General features: G+C 35.8%; 1 protein-coding gene across 2 annotated transcripts in view; it reads left to right on the top strand.

Annotated features, from left to right (window-relative positions):
• UNC13C (unc-13 homolog C) overlaps positions 1 to 21,028 on the top strand; it is a 162,720-nt gene that overhangs the window by 62,776 nt on the left and 78,916 nt on the right. For both annotated transcript variants that reach the window (XM_059823621.1, XM_059823620.1), the window contains 4 exons: positions 5,960 to 6,129; positions 8,354 to 8,469; positions 9,933 to 10,096; positions 19,741 to 19,891. In XM_059823621.1, the coding sequence (XP_059679604.1) occupies positions 5,960 to 6,129; positions 8,354 to 8,469; positions 9,933 to 10,096; positions 19,741 to 19,891 (601 nt within the window). The remainder of the gene's footprint in view (positions 1 to 5,959; positions 6,130 to 8,353; positions 8,470 to 9,932; positions 10,097 to 19,740; positions 19,892 to 21,028) is intronic.

Here is a 21,028-nt window from a genome sequence, read left to right as displayed (position 1 = left end):
AATCACACATAACCCTAATATGATTGTATGGTAAGCAGAGAGTGAATGTTTCTAACAAAATGTAATGTAACCCTCTGCTAAATGACCATGGGATACTGGCATAGATTTTAACATGGGAACTCATAAAACCGTAAGTAAAGTAGAGCTTATGTACAGCGGCATGCATCTCAGCAAAAAAACAAGGCTGTCAGAGGAAGAATACATCTTTTCTTGAAATCTATATGTTTTGTACACAAGATAGAGAAGTAAATAGGCTAGCAGATGCTTCTTTAATGAATGTAATACAGGTGGTAAATGCTTTGATCCTTTCTATTGGCATTATTAGAAAGGAGATAAGAGAGCAGGTTTTATTTTTTTCAACAGAACATCAGTGATAGGAGAGTTTTTTCAATGACAGAGCAAAGGAAGAGTCTTTGCAGCTATCTGTCACCTTCCCTCTCCTGGTTGAGTGTGGCATCTGATATTGGAAAAGGGACTGCATTTTTATTTTTTAGTTACAAGGAAGAGGTATTTTGGCTGTATAGTTTTCAGCTTTGTACAAACTTTTAGATCTATACATTCTATGAAACTCTTCTTCACTCTCATTCTTTTCTTGACTGTTTTCAATAGTTGATTGCTGAAATATGGAAATCTGCTTTTTTTCTGGCAGTGTTGTCTAGCAAGCACACATTTCCAAATTGCCTTGCAGACTTTGCATGTATCATGTTTCCTCTGACCACTCATTAACACCTCAGGTACAGTTGTATAATACAGAAGCCTCTCATATACCTGGATGATTATTTTGCATTACTTATTCTATTTTGGCTGTCGCTAGCCCACCATATGGCTCTGATAAATAGCTTCATTGGATATCTATTACTCCTCTCAGTGCATGAAAACATTTGATCTAATTGTTTTAAATTAGACCAATGAGAACGTTTTTTTTTGAAGACTATGATTACCACCTGGCTAATATAATGGTCATCACTAAACTGTTAGAATTTTTCTGATTTCTGGAATTCTTGATGATTTTCTGGTGATACGCTGAAAATATCAAGGCAGACAAAATCCAATAGAGAGAAAATTTATAATTGGTTGCATAAAAAAAATATATACCTGTTTGTTCAAACAAACTAGAATGTTGCTTACTGTTATAGTAGAATAAGAAGTAATAGGCACAAATTCCATTTAGAGAGATTTAAATCAGACTGCAGAAAAGGTTTGCCAACAGTGGGGCTATTGAACTACTGGAATAGATCTACTGAACTACTATCTTCCATGACTGTGTGGTTTCTTTATACTTCTAGGACAAAATCTCTGTTATCGCCTTCCATTCCCCATCTAGACCATATGGCATCCCAGATATTTTAGTACAAGGGAATAAAATTTAGTAAGAATTTAGCAAGGTTCAACTCTTTGATTGTTTTACGTGCATTACCTGCTATACAAAATGTATACCTTATGCTTGTTTGTAAGGGGGTTTACAAAAAACAATGATCTGTTATTTGCTATGTTTTTTTTTAAATCTGTGCTATGTTTGTAACTACTTTTTCACATACATAGTTCATGCAGCCAAGCACCACCGTGATTTTTATCAGTTTTCCAATTAAGTCAATGTTGACTCACTGGATGAATATAGCACTTGAAAGAACAAATATTGTCTTCCAAAAATCTATTCTTTTAGTTTGTGGAAGACATTTGAGGTATATGTAATGGTCTACAACTAAAGCAATATCAATCTGAAATAATTATATGGAAATTTAGTGTATCTATGGTTAGTATCACAAAGTGGTATGTATCATGTTTTCTTTACATGCATTAATGAGTGTATGTCCAAAAAGAATTCAGGTGCTTTTGTAACAGGCTAAACAGAAATAGAAGATACCAGAGAAAGAAACTGAAAACAAAATAGAGGGGGGAAAAAAAAAAGGTTATGTACTTCAATTACAGAAGACCACAATGATTCTTCAGAAAGCGCTCTTACATAGGCAAGCTGGCAGTCTTCAGCTGAAGTAGCCTATTGAAAACAAGTATATTCATGATTGTCCATCAACAACCAGAGTGTCTTCTCTGGAACTTTTGCAAGTCATTTGGCTCTGGATTTGACATTTCTGGAGAGTTATGTAGGTGAATATTATTTGGAACTTGGAAATCCTCATTGGAGAGCAGATAGAATATTTATAGAAGAAACTTATCTCACACTTTGCTTTTTTTTTTTTTGTTGTAACCACTGTTGGGAATAAAAATGAGTGAGGAAAAAAAGCTAAATACATTTTGAAAAGAAGGAGGAATGGGCACTATGAGAGAGAAGTAAGGAAGATGCTTTTAGACGGATCTAATCCGTCTGTGAATCATTATCCCAGCTGTAAAATTGGAGTAAGAATAGTATAATGCTTCCCTTTTTCACATTTCTTTGTTCTGTCACTTTTGAGGATATTTTTTAAAAAGAACCGGGTCATTATCTGTGGCATTGAAAAGTTTCCTATTAGAGTACATGTTCTTCAAAGCCTTTCTACCACTAGCTGTCTACTCTTGAACTAGTTTGCTGAGTGCTCAGGGAATACAAGACCAGTTCCAAACAGATTTGTCTATCTTGTTATGACAGGAAAGAGTTTTCTTCACTTCTTTGGGGCTCTGATTAAAAGTAGTGTATGTTTTGATTTTTAGACTACTCATTTGTGAAATGATTGATTAAAAGTTGATTTAGAAAAAAAATGGTAAGCTACAAAATTTGCAAAACTGGAAGTGAGCAGGCAAAGGTGTTGCAAAGGCTTGTCAGTCAAGTTCATTTTCTACATCTCAGACATAGCATAATTCGTCTGCTGATTGCTTACAGAATTTCACCAAAATAGTGTATTTTATTGGAAAAATAATTTTCTTTAAGTTATAGAAATAACACTTCTTTAGAGTAGGGGAAGAATAAAGTCTCCACCTAGACCAACTATTCAGATTATGCAAATGTGTTAGTGGATGTAAGAGTTTTTACTGAAGACTGCAAAGGAAGAATGCTGTTATGATGAATGTATTTCATTTTGACCGAATGGAAAATTAGTCTCCACACATTCTTTACCAGCTTTTTCATTCATTTGCATTTATTTCTTCACTGAAAGTAGCATAGTATCAATTAGTTGTTATTTTAACACTGGGTGCAGATCTCTTAGATGAGGTGTACAATCAGGTCATGCCAGTGCACCTAATATTATATTTACATGGGGCTACTATAGTAAAGATAGCTTATTATTACATTTTTTATTACTCTAGCCATTAGCATAAGCAGGAATGCTGTGCAGATTATTTAATGTCTGTGTGGCATTCTGTAAATGCAAAAGTAATGTAGCATCACCAGATTGTTTATAAATTATTAAACCTGTCTCATCTACCTAGCATCTCTGAATATACTGCAGCTTTTCCAGCTTTCAAAAGCATCAGTATCTTCATTCTCTGTGTGCTAAAGAACAACTCACTTCTCACCTTCCTGTGTCACACCCTAGCAAACACTTTTACTGAGCATATAAAGCGGAGTGGCTAGAAGAGGAACAATGAAAATAGTATATGTTGTCTTTGCCTTGAATTCCTTGGGCTGATTTTCCTGGACAGAGTAAGCAGAAGTAGGAATCCCAACCAATGCTCTTTGCAAAGCCACAGACCTTCTGCACAGATGTTACGAGCGAACTAAAGCAGAATGTTCATCTCATCATACAGTGCTGTTTCTGAGAGGCTGGGCACGTAAATAGAATCATGCAGAGACTGCTCTGTAACTTTAACAGTAAATTTCCTTGCAGTCTCACTACCACAGGGCAGACCAGTAGAAATACATGTCCATCCACCCTTCCATTCTTGCATCACAAATCTATGCTAGTTGTGGGGTCTTGCACAGGAATGTTACAAACATGTAGCAGAGCTAAAAGTTTAGATGCGGAGATGAACATGTGAGTAAACCCATTGGTTGTGATAGGTCTTACCATGTTTCACTGACCTAAGATTAAAAGAGAAAAAGACGTGGGAGAAACAAATTAGGAGATCAGGGAAAAGTACAGTCATCCTGACCATCTGACTAAATATTCCTTAATCAGCTAAGTGTACATCAGAGGGAAATTGGTGTAGTCTCAGGAAAATAAAAATATGGTATATGTACTGGAGTACCATTTAATGACTTTTTATATGCAGCATCTCCCTGAGAAGCAAAGCAGGAACAGGTTTTCTCTAATAGTACAGAAATGGTGACGAGGGTCACATAAATGCCTCACCAGTGGTGGATCTCTCTATGCCACTGTAGAAATCCCCTGTTTAATATTTCTATTGGGTGCACAGCTAAATGCAATTCTGGACTCCAGCAAAGTTAAGCAATAATTCAGGAAAATTAAATGGTTTCTGGGTTTAGCCTAGTTTCTTAAGGCAAAGATGCTTATGTGATCCATCTGTGTCTTCCTATATTTTATACATCCTTGCCAATAGCTTTTGAATTTTGTGGTCAGTCAGAGAAGTTTCACAGATTGCCTCATACTATGTCCATCATGTTTTATGAAAATAGGTGGTCAGACAGAGATGAGATCCTAACAGTGTCCTCAGTATGAGCTCACCCCATAATAGACACCAGGGAGTCCATATGAAGGGATAATTTATGAAAATCCCAATTATGGGAGAAGATTCAGTAGGTGATGGCAGTTTGTTAGATGTCAGGGAAGCCAGTCATAAGACAAAAGGAAACTAGGCTTCATTAGTTTTGCTAATCACAGGACAATGTGGTTTTTAATTACCAGAGATATCTGCAATATTAAAATTTGGAATATAGTCAGACACAAGTATTTCTGTGATATTGGATGATGTCACAGTGAGGCAGAGTAAAAGCTGTGTGTGCCATTTTTAGTGAATGATTGGCCTTGGCAGTAATAATACCTTATAAATATTTTTGTAGTATTACTGAATGCGTAATAAAAAAAAAAAAAAACAGTACAGATGCATAAGTATGACATGGCTTATAACGGATGCCGGGCATGTACTAGTCATTAAATGTCATCAGAAAGTTTTTCACTACCGCAGACTTCTGCAGTCAATGTTAGGGTATTCCAATGAAGTCATCAAAAGCCAACACTGACCAACAGTAAACAGTCCTCATTGTGGCTTATAGGAATAAGCAGCAGTAGAGTTTCTTTTCCATTTCTGTGCAAATATATGCAGGATGGAGCTGGGAGTAAAAAATTTTATCCACTGGGAACTCTGCAGATTGCAAGTGAAGCCACCTCTCTCAAACATCCAGTAGTTTCTCAAATCCACTCAACTCATGAGGGGTTAGTAAGCCACTTAAATTTGCAAGGAATTTTTCAGTATATGGCAGTCTGTCCCCACTCCTTCTCCTTACCAGGGAATGGAGTTCTTGGAGAAAAATCATATATCTTTTAAAGAAAGCACAAAGAAAGCAGCTACTTATTTCCCTAGGTTTTTCTGATTGCCTGTCTTGTCTTACTGTGATGTTTGTGCAAACTTGTTGCGGATTTTTTCAAAAACTTCCTGCCACGTACTGGAAATGTTCTTTAAGATTTTCTCACTTTTTGTATAACAGCATTCTAGGCTACTACTTTTGTGATCTACTATATGTACTACTTAGCATTCCTAAATGAATAAACCTGATCTAACTATCTTTCCTAAGATATTTGTTAAATAACAACATTGAGGAGTACACACTGTAAATTAATTAATAATTTTAATGAGGAGTTCATGACGTTCCTAAATACAATCCATATGTATATATAATTCAGTCAAGTTAATCTCTTTACTTTCTCTTATAAATAGTAATTGTAGTTTTGTTCCTGGCAATGTGGTATGGCCTTTTATTCCACTGAATGTTGCAGGTTGTTTGTATTCTGTCACTTTATGCAGTTAAGCAAGTGTACAGAAATTGAGGACAATGAATTGAAGAGCAGTACAAATGCATGTAGCTTATGTATCACTCACATTTTGCATTTTATTATTATTTGTACAGTGAATGCCATAACTCTACAGATAGAATAAAAGTGAGAGTATGGGATGAAGATGATGACATCAAATCTAGAGTAAAACAACATTTCAAAAAGGAATCAGATGACTTCCTTGGGCAAACAATCATTGAAGTAAGAACACTGAGTGGAGAAATGGATGTATGGTATAATTTAGGTATGATTCTTACTAATTTTTTTAAAAACAAATTTAGGTAGAATCTCAGCATCTGTAGATTTGGGACTTCAAAATATATAGCTTTGGTACCAATATACAACTGTTAAAATCCTAAATATTACAGGTTGATTTGAAAATGAAAGATACTTTCTTGGTTTTGATCCAGAGTTATGACAATTACAGAGAGCAGACTAATCACAACAAAATCAAAGAAAAATATTTCATTTTAATGCAAAATGAATGTAAAATGAATGTGTGGTCAAACATTGGAACAGGCTGCCTAGGGAGGTGGTGGAGTCAGCATCACTGGAGGTGTTCAAAAAACGTGTAGACGTGGCACTGTGGGACATGGTTTAGTGGGCATGGTGGTGTTGGGTTGATGGTTGGACTTGATGATCTTACAGGTCTTTTACAACCTTAATGATTCTGTGAAAATTAAAAATATGTAAGAAACCCCAACATTTCAGACTAGTCCATTCACAGTAGCACTCTGTGGGAAATATAGCTACAAAGATACACAGAAAAATCTAGCAAATATTTTGCTTGTTGTCCACATTTGTTTTATCACATATTTTTTAAAATTATTTATATACCATTCTGGGCCTAATCATCTTTGTTTTTCACTGTGTTTACACCTGTGGTTCTTCATGAAACTTGCTTGATTGAGTTTTCTGTTATGTAGGTGTCAAATATGTTTACATGCAGAGTCATAAACTGAAGACAACCTGCTGAAGCTCAAAATGCTCTCTGTTGTCTTTAATGACTGCACTTTCTTGCTGGACAGGTCTTAAGGAGTATCGTTCTTTAAACCAGAAATAAATGAAAGTGTGTCTCAGAATATATTTCCTTTATCTAAATCTAAGCATACAACTGTTCTTTAATTGTAAAAATCTCTTTGGGTGCACTAAATGTTCTGGAGTAGCCCTTTAAAAGTTTCTCTCTTATATTTGATAATAAAAATGTGATAGTAACATTTTTATCTAGCTTCCTGCTCTGTGAAAACTTCGGGTTAATTATGTGACATAATTTTCTGAAATTGTAGAGCATTTGTTTCCTAATCAACAGTCCTTGTTTCCCTGTCTAGTGTTTCATTTCCCAGTGACATATATAGATGTGTTAGGGAACTATTTGATTTCTTATTGACAAAGAAAAGAAAGCCTTGCTTCAATTCCTATTTAGAATGAGATTTTTTTAAAGGTAAGATAATTGGGTGATTATGAATTCTGAATTTTATTCTTTCAAAAATTTCAGTGACTTAAACCAATATAAATACTGATAAAAATTATTATGAAATGGATTTATAAAACAAATCTTGCTGAACTGTTTAAACTGGAAGCAGTTTAATAACAACATTGAAAATCTACGTGCTCTGCAGAAGGAAGAACCTAGAACGAAACCCTTTTAATCAGCATCTAAAAAGAAATATTGATAAATGGCTCGTGATAATTCTAATATTCTAAAAAGAATGGCGTATTTTATTCTGATACATACACACATTGATACAACTGCAGTATGTCACATAATACAGGGAAAGAGGAGTGAAATACTCAAACAAAACAATTGGATTTGTGGACTACCAATTCTTGTTAATTGTACTGTTCATCACCACTCACATCACAGTACTTTGTGAAAGAATCATAAAAATTGTAATACCTTTTGACTCAGTTATTTGGAAAAGTGAAAATTGGAGTCAAAGAAGATCAGTCACCTCCACAATGAGTGACAGCAACTAAACAGACTAGTACAGATAGCATAAACAAAGTTCTTCATATAATTTCTTCTGTAAGATTCGGCTTAGCTCTGTAATTGAGTTCTGCTATAGAACATTTTGAATTTCTCCCAGACATAGCAGTTCAGGTTGTTGCTAAAGTCTTCATAACTAAAGGAAAATATAAAAAATGAAAATAATGGTAATTAGTACAGATACCAGATAGAAAGTGGAAATAATTTCTATTGAAAAGGGAAAAGTGTTAAATAAAGCACTGTGTAGCCTGGGTTGAATTTGGCAGTTAAAATAAGAAAGATACTTTACTTCATAGTTTGATATTCTGCTTCATGGCCTGAACCATATGTGAGGTATTACAAAAAAATCTCTTGTTCTCAACAGCAGGATTTTCTGGCTTTAAAAAACATTTTTATTAAGCTAGAATGATATATGAAAGCTTTTCACATGACATATATGTATTCTTGGTAGTTACTAATGTATTATTTTTCTGCTCTTCAGAAAAGCGAACAGATAAATCAGCCGTCTCTGGTGCCATTAGATTGAAAATCAATGTTGAAATAAAAGGAGAGGAGAAAGTTGCTCCCTACCACGTGCAGTACACCTGTCTACATGAGGTATGTTGGAGAAGTTAAAGAAAGCATACTATACAGAAATTAATATTCAGTTGTTGCATGGATAAGGAAAAAAGGCTACAGAACATTGGAACACCAAAACAAATAACTGCTGCTACACCTCAGGACAAGTTTATTTTAGATTTCTCACTTTGTATTGCTGATGGCATATCAGGTTCAGAGTAAAAGGCATAACAATGTAACACCAACAGATCATTCCTGACAGTAGGAGTTAGAAAAAAGAAGAGGTGGAGTCAGCTAAGTTCTCCCCATACCATTTTTGTTTTAGCATTTTGATGCTCCATACCTGCTTGCTAACATCAAGAAGATACAACCATTTCTATATATTACAGAAATATAGCTATTGATTGTAAAGGATTTCTTTCTTCCTACATTAATTCATATTTTGGAGAGAATGAGAAAAAGCAGAAGCACAGACAACATAAAATTTGGTTCTCCTATCGTCTAGATGGATTTTTTTTTTTCAACATTGAAAAAAAAAATCATCACTGATAAACCAGTTGTGTCTTTCAAAAGATTTTCTTCATTTTTGATTCCTCTTCCCACAGTGATCCACACTGAAGTTCTATTATAAAAATACAAGTACTTTCTGAAAGCTGATAGGTAATACACGGCTGAAAGTTCAGCACTAGTATGTATCCACAAAATCCCACTGTTCACCATTTGTAAAATTTAATGTTCAGGGCATTTGTGCTCATAGATTTTGACCTGATATTGTGAATGTTTTCACCTATGAAATGAATAGCAAAATTCTATTGCTTTAAGATAATCCACAAGACAGTTATGGGCTAAGTAGCAAAACTGAAATTATTTCAAAGTGTTGGGGTTTTTTTTGGTCACTGAAAATAAGAAATCAAATCTGCTGCTGAGTTTGTGGATACATACAAAGCTTTCTATTACATTAACGTCAAATTAAATACTAGCTTTGATCCTAAGGTTGCTAAACCTAAACATTTTTGCATGCCTTTCACTATTTAAGGGGCTTCTGCAATGTTTCTGATAGGTTTCCTGTAACTTACACTTCTTAAATAATAAATTTGAGATTTATTGGTCACAGATCCAATTAAAGTTGAAGCACTATGTAGTGAGCATTATAACATCACTATTTCATACATTAGCAGGGGCATACGATAGAGAAGTTTCTGCACGATTTTCTGTTGCAGTCTGTCTGCCAGTTAACTGGCGTGACCTTCTGTCAAGGAGATAGATCAATGTGCTGAATCACAAGCCTGCACTACCAGACTTCCATTACAAAAAATGCATTTAGATTCTTGGGGTTTTTTTGTGTTCCAAATGATGACCAGTTAGTGCCAGTCTTCAGAAAAATTAAAAAAACCCACCAAACAACCTAACAATGAACACATTGATGACTATTATATAGGATATAGTTTCAGAATGCCACTTAAAAACTGAAAATTCCTATTTGAAATATTTCTTACATTTAGAATCTATTCCATTACTTGACGGAAGTTAAATCTAATGGTGTTGTAAAAATCCCTGAAGTGAGAGGTGATGAAGCCTGGAAGGTGTACTTTGATGATGCTGCACAAGAAATTGTAGATGAGTTTGCAATGCGCTATGGAATTGAATATATTTATCAAGCTATGACGTAAGTAGTATTATATCTGGTTTTCTGCTCTACTGTCAAAAATGTGTTTGAGGGAAGTGATGGGTTCCAAGCCTTCATGCTTTTATTCTCCATATCACTCTCGTTCCTAATTTTAAATTCTTATCGTTTTTGTCCATCTGATTCTTATTAAAGTGCTTCTGATCTGCAATGGAATTAAGATACATTATAAGCATTTTATAAACTATTACTGGTATTTCCGCTAATGCATTTCTTAATCCTTATGATACTGATGTGTGGCAAGGATCAGAAAGGCTTCCACTGTTCCAGATGGGACTGGGATGGTAGAACAGGTTTTCACAAGCTCTGTACTCCTTTCCAGGAGTACAGAAATCATCATAGAATACCAGAAATGGCTATAGTAAACTTCCATAGTATATGTAAATAATTCATGTAAACCATTTTTCAGTGGTATTAGAACCTGTTACTACATGTTCCGTACTAAAGTAGCTGCCTGATCATTTTAGAACACAGCACAGCACCACTAAGCTTAGAGGCCTGGGGGTACAAGAGCTCCATCATGTATTCTTAATTTGGCCAGTGAAAAGTTTGCCAGTGAAAAGGGCTATATTCTGCTCCTACTGCAGACATAGGAAAGCAGAGGGCTCCAAATGAATCCTCTAAAGAAGAAATATAGAAAATTTTTCCTATAGAAAGCTGATAATATGGAATTTTTAATCAGAAAATGTATCTCCTTTCCTCCCTCCCTTTGCAGTACGCCCTAAAAAAATTGTAAGTATGAAGGCACATAAACATGTGAAGTTTTCTTTTTATAGCAGGGTATAATGACACCATCTGCTATTGCAATGAACATGTCTTTCACTTTATGTAGTTCATTGTGAATTATTGTACTGTATATGTAATAGAAAGGTAGAGGATGTATTTATAATATATACATTTTTAATGCTCTTCCTCCAAGGACCTTAAACAACATTGCACATAATAATTAATTAACCTTGACAGTTCCCCTGTGGTATTGTATATCTATACTACATATAGAGGAACTTATGCACTGAGTTTCATGAATATTTGGGTTTTCATGTTTAGCTTCTCTTTAGCCATGTATGTCTTTACAACTTGATTAAGTTATGCTACTTATTAACTAGCATAGTATTATAGTTTTATAATTTGATTTAAATTGGTATGCATTTTTACCAAAAATGTTAATCTCTAAAATGATAGAGTTGTTCCTGAGGTATGTAACACAATGAATTCAAGGTTTTATGAGATGAATTCTCAAGAGTTATTAATGCCAAAAGAGGGCTGTTATTACTGTTTTGCTTAAGAAATAAAGCAGAACTGATTTAGCATTAGTGTTTCCTCCTAACTATAGCCCAGTAGTTGGTTATCTCAATACAACATGGCTGTATTTTTGATGGACAACCTCAACTGAAAAATTATTTTCAAGTTTCTTTTCCTTCATCTCTTGATGAATGCCAGTACTCTGAAATTTTCCAGAGAAATTTTGAAACTGATTTTAGAAATTCAAATGTAGCAAAAGTCAGCATTACAAAAATAGTGATGTAATTGACATGTGAGTATTTAAAAAGCTTTTTCATTTAACAGTGTTAGAAATGGACAGGTTATATTTTCATATAAAGAAGATGCTTTTTTTTAATATCAGTAAATAACTTAACACACAAATATTCATGAAAAGGAAATAAATTTAGTCTGAACATCTAACATGGAGCTGGGCAAGTACTGCAATACATTTTTCAGGAATCCTCACTCAAAAATTCTAACCAAGCCATTTTAAATTAAATTACCTACTTTGGCTTGTGTTCTTTTTGTTCCTGCTTTCTTCTGTACCTTTTCCACCAAATTTCCGTGTTGACGATTGCAAACCAGGCATTTGAAGGCAGGTGTAATTAGAAAGTGAATTAGATATTGGCAGTCACAGGTAATTTACACAGGAAATAAAACCTAAGATTTCATTGCCCCCATACCCATGTCCATTTACATTTTAAAATGTTGCATGTTAATAATGGGCAATTCCTATTTGAGGGGTAGGCCACATCCTGTTTAAGTTAGGAATAAAATCAGTAATTAATGTAATCTCAAAAAATAGTTGGAGAAGAATATATGTACATACACATTGTTTTGCTGATTCATCTGCAGACATGTCTCTTGGTAAGAGTATGGGGAGAAGAGTAGTGAAGACACTAGATCTGTCATGGGAAATTTTCTTTTGGACTATTATCTGTTGTTTTTATTTGTGTTTATGAGATCACCTTTTTCTCCTGGAACAACTTTAATGGCTGGGACAAAATGTACAGCTTCTTGATTTGGAAAATAAAATTATCAGATTCCATTTGGTAACAATGTGCTCCTACTAAAAGAAAAGCAACTTTACCATACAACAGAGAGAGAATTTGAATGTAATCACTTGGCCCAAAGGAATATTGTGTAAGCATTTTATGCTCGAGAATCTAGTTGCAGAATATTTCTATTGCATGGCTCATGATAACATTGTAAATTAAAATGTTTGCACTTGTAAATGCAAAACTGACTATGCTTTCATAGCTCATGATCCAGACCCCAGAGAACATCCATGTGCTTCTTATGCACTGTATCAGACTCAAGTGAGTTTTCGGGTGTTGCTAATGAGGTGTTCTTTTTGTCAGAATGTGATTTTTAAAATTTATATTTGTTTGCAGTTTTAAAGTTACCTATTATATAACGTTTCAGTGCCACTTAATGATAGGCAATCTTGACCCTTTTATGCAGAAAATTCTGCATTTTCTGCAATTTAAAACATGTCATATGTGAGTCAGTGTTTGATTCTAGATCAGAAGGAGATTACCTGTGCACCACTGAAGATTTATTGGAATGTGGGTATCAACCTAAAAGATATCACATAGATGCTTACTTATCTGCCTTAGTCATTGTCCCCAATGAGACCTTTGTCATTAAACTTATAAAGAGAATGAATTCAAGTGTGTATGATTGCACCCATTGTTGGAGACAGACACATCCACATTTTTATGAGATTAAATATAGACAGTTCTTCCCTAAAGGATGCCCACTTAGAAGGGGTGTCTTACTCTCAAAATACAGATTCCAACTGCCCAGTTCCTAAGCAAGGAAGTCTGCTTTTAAGTTACCAGATGTGGAATTCACATGAATAGAAAATAAACCATTGACCCAAAAACAAAATACAACAAAAAGCCTGCTTGTGTAGCAGTACCTGCAGCTCTTTGAAAAGTCTTGGCTGTATAGATTCCATAGTCCACTCTTGTTTCTTATTATATTCCTCCACTCATCACAGAGTCTGTATTGGGAAAAGAAATGAAAGACAATTGCAGCCATTCTTATATGGGTCAGAAGAGTTGGGGTTTTTTTGTGATGGACGGAAGCCAAATAGACACTGTTGGCTACACAAATGATATGCATATACTCCCAGAAGTCAAAGCATGTATGTGTGAGAGAATAGGAAGGAAAATAGATATGACAGAAAACAGATTAACAAAAGCTCAGTGATCCAGCTGCCCTTTATTTTGATGACGGCAGTGATGGATGGTGATTTATGCTATAAATTCAGTGTCTTGAAGGAATCCTACTGGAAGTTTATTTACCTATGTATATTAAGCCCCCTCTCTATCACCAAGAAAAAATAATTTTCTTCCTCTCATTTATCTTTCAACACAATTTATTTCTCTTTAGAAGGCAAAAAGCAGAGCACATCTTGAAACAGTGTTTGACTAGACACTGAAATTGTACATAACATCAGCATCCTGGATTTACTGTGTAGTGGAGTCAAGTGCAATAAAAGCTCTATTAAGATCTTCGCTTCTTACTGGCAAGAGTCACCACAGGTAGAACCTAATGCTTCTAAATCAGCGACGTAGTTCTCATTCCAGCAGGTTAAAGGCCATTAACTATGCCATCTTCTCCTGCTAGTCTTCAATTAATGTGGCTGCATTGCAAAAAGCACACAAATCACCCATTAAAGTAATTTTCATTGATCGCATTTGCTTACTGAGTACAGCACTTTAATTAGCCTTCTTTCTTTGCTGATTCACGCTAGCGACAAGATTGGAAGAGTCACAGGCACTGCATGTTGGTGAGGAAATTGCATAGTAAGGAAGTTGAAGCAAGCAGGCCTGGTTTTAGACACGTGACTCTAGCTTAAACAATGCAATATTACTCTAAAATATGTGAGACTTAGCAATGGTTGCTGCAACATCATGTGCCCATTAGAAATTGTTAATAACTTGTGCTATTGGCTGCTGTTTTCAGAGACCTACAAAAACAAGGAAGGAAGTTTCCTCTTTGATTGTTTTATTTTAGCAAGCAGAAGGAAGCCAGATGGCTTACAGATTTCTTACCTGGGTTATCAGTGCTCTCAGAGTCATGACTCATATTGCATGTGATAAACTTAGGTTTTGTGAACTTTACATATTTCAATTAAATGGGGAGAAGCAAAAATTCACGTAACCTGTCACTTGACACAGATGCTTTATCATCAATTTCACTAGCCAAATTACACGTGGAACAGTGTAGTAATATAATAAGGACATAAATAAATTACATCAATAGGTTTAAATTTGCCTCACAACAAATTAGAACAATTTGGGTCTATTTTCAAGACAAGAGCCCAATCCAGGCCTTGGGTAGCTCAGTGTGAAATCATTAGATGAACCTGCATAAGACACCTTGCTGAACTTAAAACGTTGACCCAAACTATTTTTCTGCGGTCTGTCGTGTTCCCTGCAGGCAATTCATACAATGTTGATAGCTTTTCACATAGTGACCGCTGCTGACTGCCCCTTTTGTCTGACTCCTCCTGTCACCAGGGCATGTGTTATAGGTATGACTCTAAGGCCAGTGGGGTTATTAGTGCCTTCTTATCTCCAGCTTGGGGTTCCTCTTGCACTAAGAATCTTTAGATCCACTAGAAGATTTTTGGAAATTAAAGGTCAGTGGTAAAAGTATATGTTAATTATTTTGGTGTCATTTTTTTTAAAAAATAGTTCTGATCATCTCTACATTTATTTCTCAAAATGCATGTGATGAATAGATCAGGTGAGATTACTAGTAACTTTAAAGGTTACCTGAAACTGGTGAGAATCACCTGACGTCACTGTTGTATTTTATACAAAGGAAATTACTGTTCTTCTAGTTGATAGGAAACATGTGACATACACTGAGAGATTTTCCTAAGGAAGATTTTCCTAAGGAGTAGGTAGCTGTGTTGGGCTTTTGTCAGATTCACGTTGCGGTATTTAAAAGCACTTCTGAAAAATACTGGCAATGAGTGAAAAGTTTGGTAGTATTACCCCTATAAGTCACGTAGCTGGGAGTGCTGAGTTCTAGTCCTGGCCCATGTGATTGATTTGCTGTGTAGATTTCAACAGGTTCTCTCAATTTTGTAAAATGGAGATAATAGCACTTGATGATCTGCCTTACAGGAATGCTGAGAAATACTTGCAAAGCACTTTGAGCATGACTACCATGATACAAGTTTTAAGTATCAATATGTATCAGCACATCGGTGCAAGACTATGTGATATATAAACTCGGCATGAAAATACTTTAAAGAGAGTCTAATGCTAGAGAAAGTCCACAAAGTGGGTCTCCTGGCTTGGCCTGGAAAGACTGCAAATACAGAGGGACCCCACATACAAAGACTGTAACCCTAGATTCTCTTTAATATGAACCTGCCTCTCATGCCTCCCATCCCCAGTTGTGTCCTTTCTTTTCCAGTCTCTTTGCCTGGCCAGATAAACTAGAAAATCCAGCCATTATTCAGCTCCACAGCCTAGCTTTAGAGTGGGATTAAGGGCTTGATTCATCTCAGTATCCACTCCTGTTGAAATTTTGTGTCCTTAACACTTTGATGAGGCTTTGGATGATACTTTAAAGTAGCAAAATATGAATACGTGCTGGGATTTTCTTTAGGTATTTGTAAATGTGTAATTAATAGCTTGGGGTTGTTTTGGGAATTATGACTTAAATTATAAGAGGATTTATCTTGAGTGAAATGCAAAAGAGTTAGAAAATTACAATTTTAGAAGTTTTCCAGCCAATTGCTTTTCAATTACAGGATCAGTTGGTATAAGTCTTTTGTGCTTTATTTTTTTAGAAAAAAAATAGAAGAGTAATTTATGGATCACACACATGTTTTGAGCACTCACTGGTAATGAAAACACACTTTACATCTAGGATGAGTCCAAAACTTTCTTCCTGTGTTGACCATAATCATCATGTAACTGTAGTGGTAGGTGGATGTGTTTAGCATCACATTTGCCTTACTTGAAGTAGGGATTCTATTTGAAATATCTTCGCAGGTTTTGTAGCCTGTTTCATTGACTAAGGCTGTTGAGGAGAGCAGTTTGGCCAATAATTTTATAGTGTCCATTTCTGATATCTAGGTACTGTGTGGATATCAGGAGTATTAATGAAGACTGTTTCCTGAGCCTGGATATTTGGGGAGTTTTGGAAGTTTCTTCTTTTTTAACATATTTGTGACCTGACACAGATTTCTGAAGTAAACATTGCAATTTAGACTTCTCATTTCCAAAGCAAATAAAAGTGTTGGAGGGGGGTTGGTTCGGAGTGATCTGAGGTACTGACAGCCCAGAGCATTTTTTTAGGCCCATTTCTGAATCTGTAGATGAGCATCTGTAGTAAGAGTCTGTGCACTGAGGGGAGTACTGGAAAAGCAGAAGCGAGAGAGACTTTATGTGCTGCCTTCTGCTGACTCACTCCACTCCTCCGATCTCCCTTTTAAAAGGCTAATAGAAGAAGTAAGAGCTGTTTGGCAGATGTGAAATTGCAATTTGCCCCAAAGGGTTACGAAAAAGACATCTACAAACACAGTAAGTCAGTGGTGTGGGAGACCCTAGAAAAGATACTGTTGTCTCTTCAGCAGAAGCAAGTTTCTGCAGCCCTGGAACATCAGAAAGCAGGAATATGATGAACAGGGTCAGTCACAAGAGCATGAGGCAGGCCTCAGAGTGAAGGAATTTAGAGGACCACTGAGACAATAAGAGGGCATCAGAAAGCATAATGTAGGTAGAGTGAGTCTGTGTGCAGGCTTGCAAGAAAGTATAAAGAGCTCATTTTTTGTATCTTTAGGAATAGGAATCCAAATAAAAGATGCAAATCTTGAATGACGTGGTTGGAAGGTTATTTGGGCAGTGACAGTAGTTAAGGGTACTTGGCTTCAGTTCAGCAGGACCGAGTTCAGTTGTACCTTGTGTTAATTTTTTTTCTTGGATGCGCACTAGGGCCCAGGTGGTTCAGGCCCAGCACATTGCTCTGCCTTATGCTCCTGAGGAGAAACAGTAGAGGAGCCAGAGACTCCAGCTAAGAGGAGCATGCTGCCAAATCAGGACCTTCAGACGTACAGAGAGCTCCAGACTGGAGTTTCTTTATCCTCTTCTGATTTACCGTATGCTCATTTTCACCATCATCTTCTCTGCCTAATCCCCCTCACGCTCTTTCCTATCTCTATACACTTACTCTTTATCCCTTTATCTTCCTCCCAATCTTGCCTAACTATAAATCTTGAAATTAAGATTTTATATTTTGCAATGAAGTTTTTCACTCTCCTCATGTGTTAGATCTTTCATCCATCTTGTATCTCTCATGTTTTCTTGTCATAAGCTCTTTGTACGTTATAAGCAGGCACCTCCTGTTGTTTTGAACAAGTAAACAGTGCTGCTACATTGCAACTCTGGGTTTGGCTGGTGCAGTACAGCAAGTTGTTTAGGCTTTTAATTTCTATAGGATCAATTTTCATTTCAGTTTAAGAATTTGAATCTGACTAAAGTTAGAAGTCTAAATGCTTTGCTGATTCTGAGCTTTAAGAACAAGCAAAATAATAAAACATATGACCTACTCTACTTCATGTATCGTCTTTGCATTTTTTTAGTATTCTAAAAAGCCAATGAGAATACATATAATATTTCTGACTTTTTTTTTTTTTATTTTAGTGTAATTTACTGGTACATGACTTCCCACTTCAAATACTGTATATTGGCAACAGGTTTATCTTTCTTTTAATGACCTGACATTAGGTTCTCACTGATTCAGCAGTGTTACGATTTCACCTAATAAATTCTAGTTGCCCATGAAGCAGACTGCTTAAAGATCAGAGCTCATTTAATACACTTGGATCAGGGTGGAAGTCAGTGTTGGAGTTTTCTTACATTTGCTTGCCCGAGGTGCTGTGAGCAGTAATGGTCTTTGGTTTCTTTAAGAAAAGTGAAACAGAAAGATTACTAGCAAGTCAGGGGGTCAAAAGTATTCAAAACCAAATAGAAAACTACTTCACGTTATTATTTTGTCTGTGATCAGCACTCAGCTCAAATTCTTACTTTCAAAATTTGGTTGAATACAAGCTGGAACTCCATCAAAAAAAAAATGCTTCCAGTTAGAAGCTCTAAAGGTTGGAATGGCTAAATGCTGGCATCCTGGGGGAGATGATGTTCAGCCTGGGGACCAGTTGTACTCACATTCTGCAGCACAACCTTGTGTGGCAGTTTCTTCCTTTCCCCTCCTCCTTTCCTTACTGTGTAATTCAACATTATGTGAGCACAAGTCCTCATATTTGTACTCTGACCTATGCAGCTCTACATACTGCAGAAGGAAACTGCTCAGCGCCAGATCTTCACACAAGATTAAAACAGCTCTAACTGAACTGCTCCCAATGGGAGTATGAGGCTCACCCAACCGTTTCTCCTTCTCATACGACTACTGCCAGCTTCAGCCTTCAATAGCCCACTGAGTTCATCACTCTGAGCTTCCCGCCATTCCAGTAGAGTACCTCACTGTATAAATGCCCATATTTCTATTATGTGTGCATGCAGCACAAAGATATGCTGTGGTTTTAATCTCCATTGTTAGTCCAAGCACCGTGCCATAGGACTGGCAGTGCTGTAGCTTCTCTCTGGGATCAAAACAGTCGAGATGAGGGAGCTGGGTAGTAGTTACCGACTTGTGGGAGAATGTAAATCCCCTCAGACTCTGCAGGAAATGGGGGATAAAGCCTTCTCTCTCCTGAAGCCCCAAATGGGCTCAGTAACAGACTTTCTCTTTTCTTAAACATTGTTTCCCAGTATGAAGCTGGTTCAGGTTTAACACATTGATTACCTAAACTTTACTGGCATGAATCAAAGTGGGATAGTTTCAGTTATGGCCTAAATCAAACCAAGGCGAACCCAGAAGTTGCTTGATGCCTCACCTTTCATTAATAATGTAGCCAAAAATACAAGCTGCAGTACAATGCTGGTTTGAGTCTTTTTGTTGGCATCAGTTAAATCCTTCTCCACTCGAGTATAGATCTCTTCTAGCCTTTTATGATGACAAGTTCATGTTTGATTTCATGTTTAATAATGAATGTTTGGCTTAATAGCAATTAAAATAGTTAAATCATGGTTTTGTATTTAGGATTAACAGAGTAAGAAGCAAATGTGAATCTGATGTGTTCACTTTGAAAATATCAGTGTGCAATAAGTGGCAATTATATCAAACATGTCTGGATTTTCCTCGTGTGTATCTGCACAATTGTCCATGAGGTAGCTTGAATGTTACATCATTGGAGCTGAAAAGAAATTGTGGTGAGAGAAAGAGCAGAATCATTGCCATCTTTCATAACTGTCAGTTTGTTTGAATTGTAGGCACTTTTCCTGTCTATCTTCTAAATATATGTGCCCTGGTGTTCCAGCAGTTATGAGTACGTTGTTGGCCAATATAAATGCTTTCTATGCTCATACTACAGCAGCAACTAATGTATCTGCTTCAGATCGATTTGCAGCTACTAACTTTGGGGTAAGTAAACTTTCTTTTTTAATGGAATACCAGTCCTTATCTTTTTTTTTTTTTTTTTTAATTTATGATACTATATTAACTTCTAAATTCAACCGTTTTTAAACAGTTGGTCATTTTAAAGACAAAGAGCTGATGTTAGCTTTTGAAAATTTTACCCTGATTCTTTACAATCAATCATTATAAAAGCTAGAGAAGATACTATTCAGTTCCGTATATAGTGATATGTAAGTCATATAGGGTAGAAAGCACTGGCACACATGCTTAATACTAAAATCTTAAACAATTAGGTTTTTGTTTTTATTGCAGTGGGGCTTGCAAACTACTAACTGCACTAGACGAAGTATCAGTTGCAATTGCTTTCTTGGGCTATGTGTCATCAGTGAATTCATATTAACCTAATGGATTTAGCCATAAATACTATTCTTCTTCTCACAAGAGCCTATAATGATGTACTCTTATTTTTGCTGAAATAATGGTGCATTGTCCAAGTCCTGGATTTAGGTATTGGAAATTTTAGGAGGAATACCAGCATCTCAGGATGTGGTAGTAGTTTTTCTGTTGTTGCTAACTTTTCTTCTGTGGATGAGTATGCTACAGTGCAAACTTCCTAGTCTTTGAACGTGGTAAAAAATAAAGATATATTCACTTTGTATTCTAATTTGTTCACCTACACTCACTGGGGAGATGAGAGCAGGAAGGGAGAGCAATAGTTCAAAGAGGTTGCTTTCATATCTCTACTATTACATATGATATAGCCAGAGGTAGACTATAAACACAATTTGATGCTGAAAAATGCATTCATTCCTTCCTCTCTTTTTTTTTTTGTATTGCTGATTTCAAAGCTATTTTTCATTTAACAGCAGCTATGAAAACATGATAGTGTTTTCTACAATACCATTTATTGACATGAAATAAAATATTAAACATAATTAAAATTTAGTAAATACAAATTATTGTTGTTTGAAGCAGTGTTAGAGGGTACTAATGGTCTTTTCCAGTATTAAGAATAATAGAAACATTACAAATTTCAGGATTTTCAAGACAACATTATGAAATTATACATTTGGACTAGTAAACCAAGAAAGACTTGATTCTGGTTTTGTTTTTGTCTTCCCATCAGAAGTCAGAAACACAATT

The sequence above is a fragment of the Gavia stellata genome, chromosome 13, assembly GCF_030936135.1.
Source record: "Gavia stellata isolate bGavSte3 chromosome 13, bGavSte3.hap2, whole genome shotgun sequence".
Classification (NCBI taxonomy): domain Eukaryota; kingdom Metazoa; phylum Chordata; class Aves; order Gaviiformes; family Gaviidae; genus Gavia; species Gavia stellata.
Note: the sequence above shows the minus strand (reverse complement) of the source record. Positions and strands in the feature narration are given on the sequence as shown.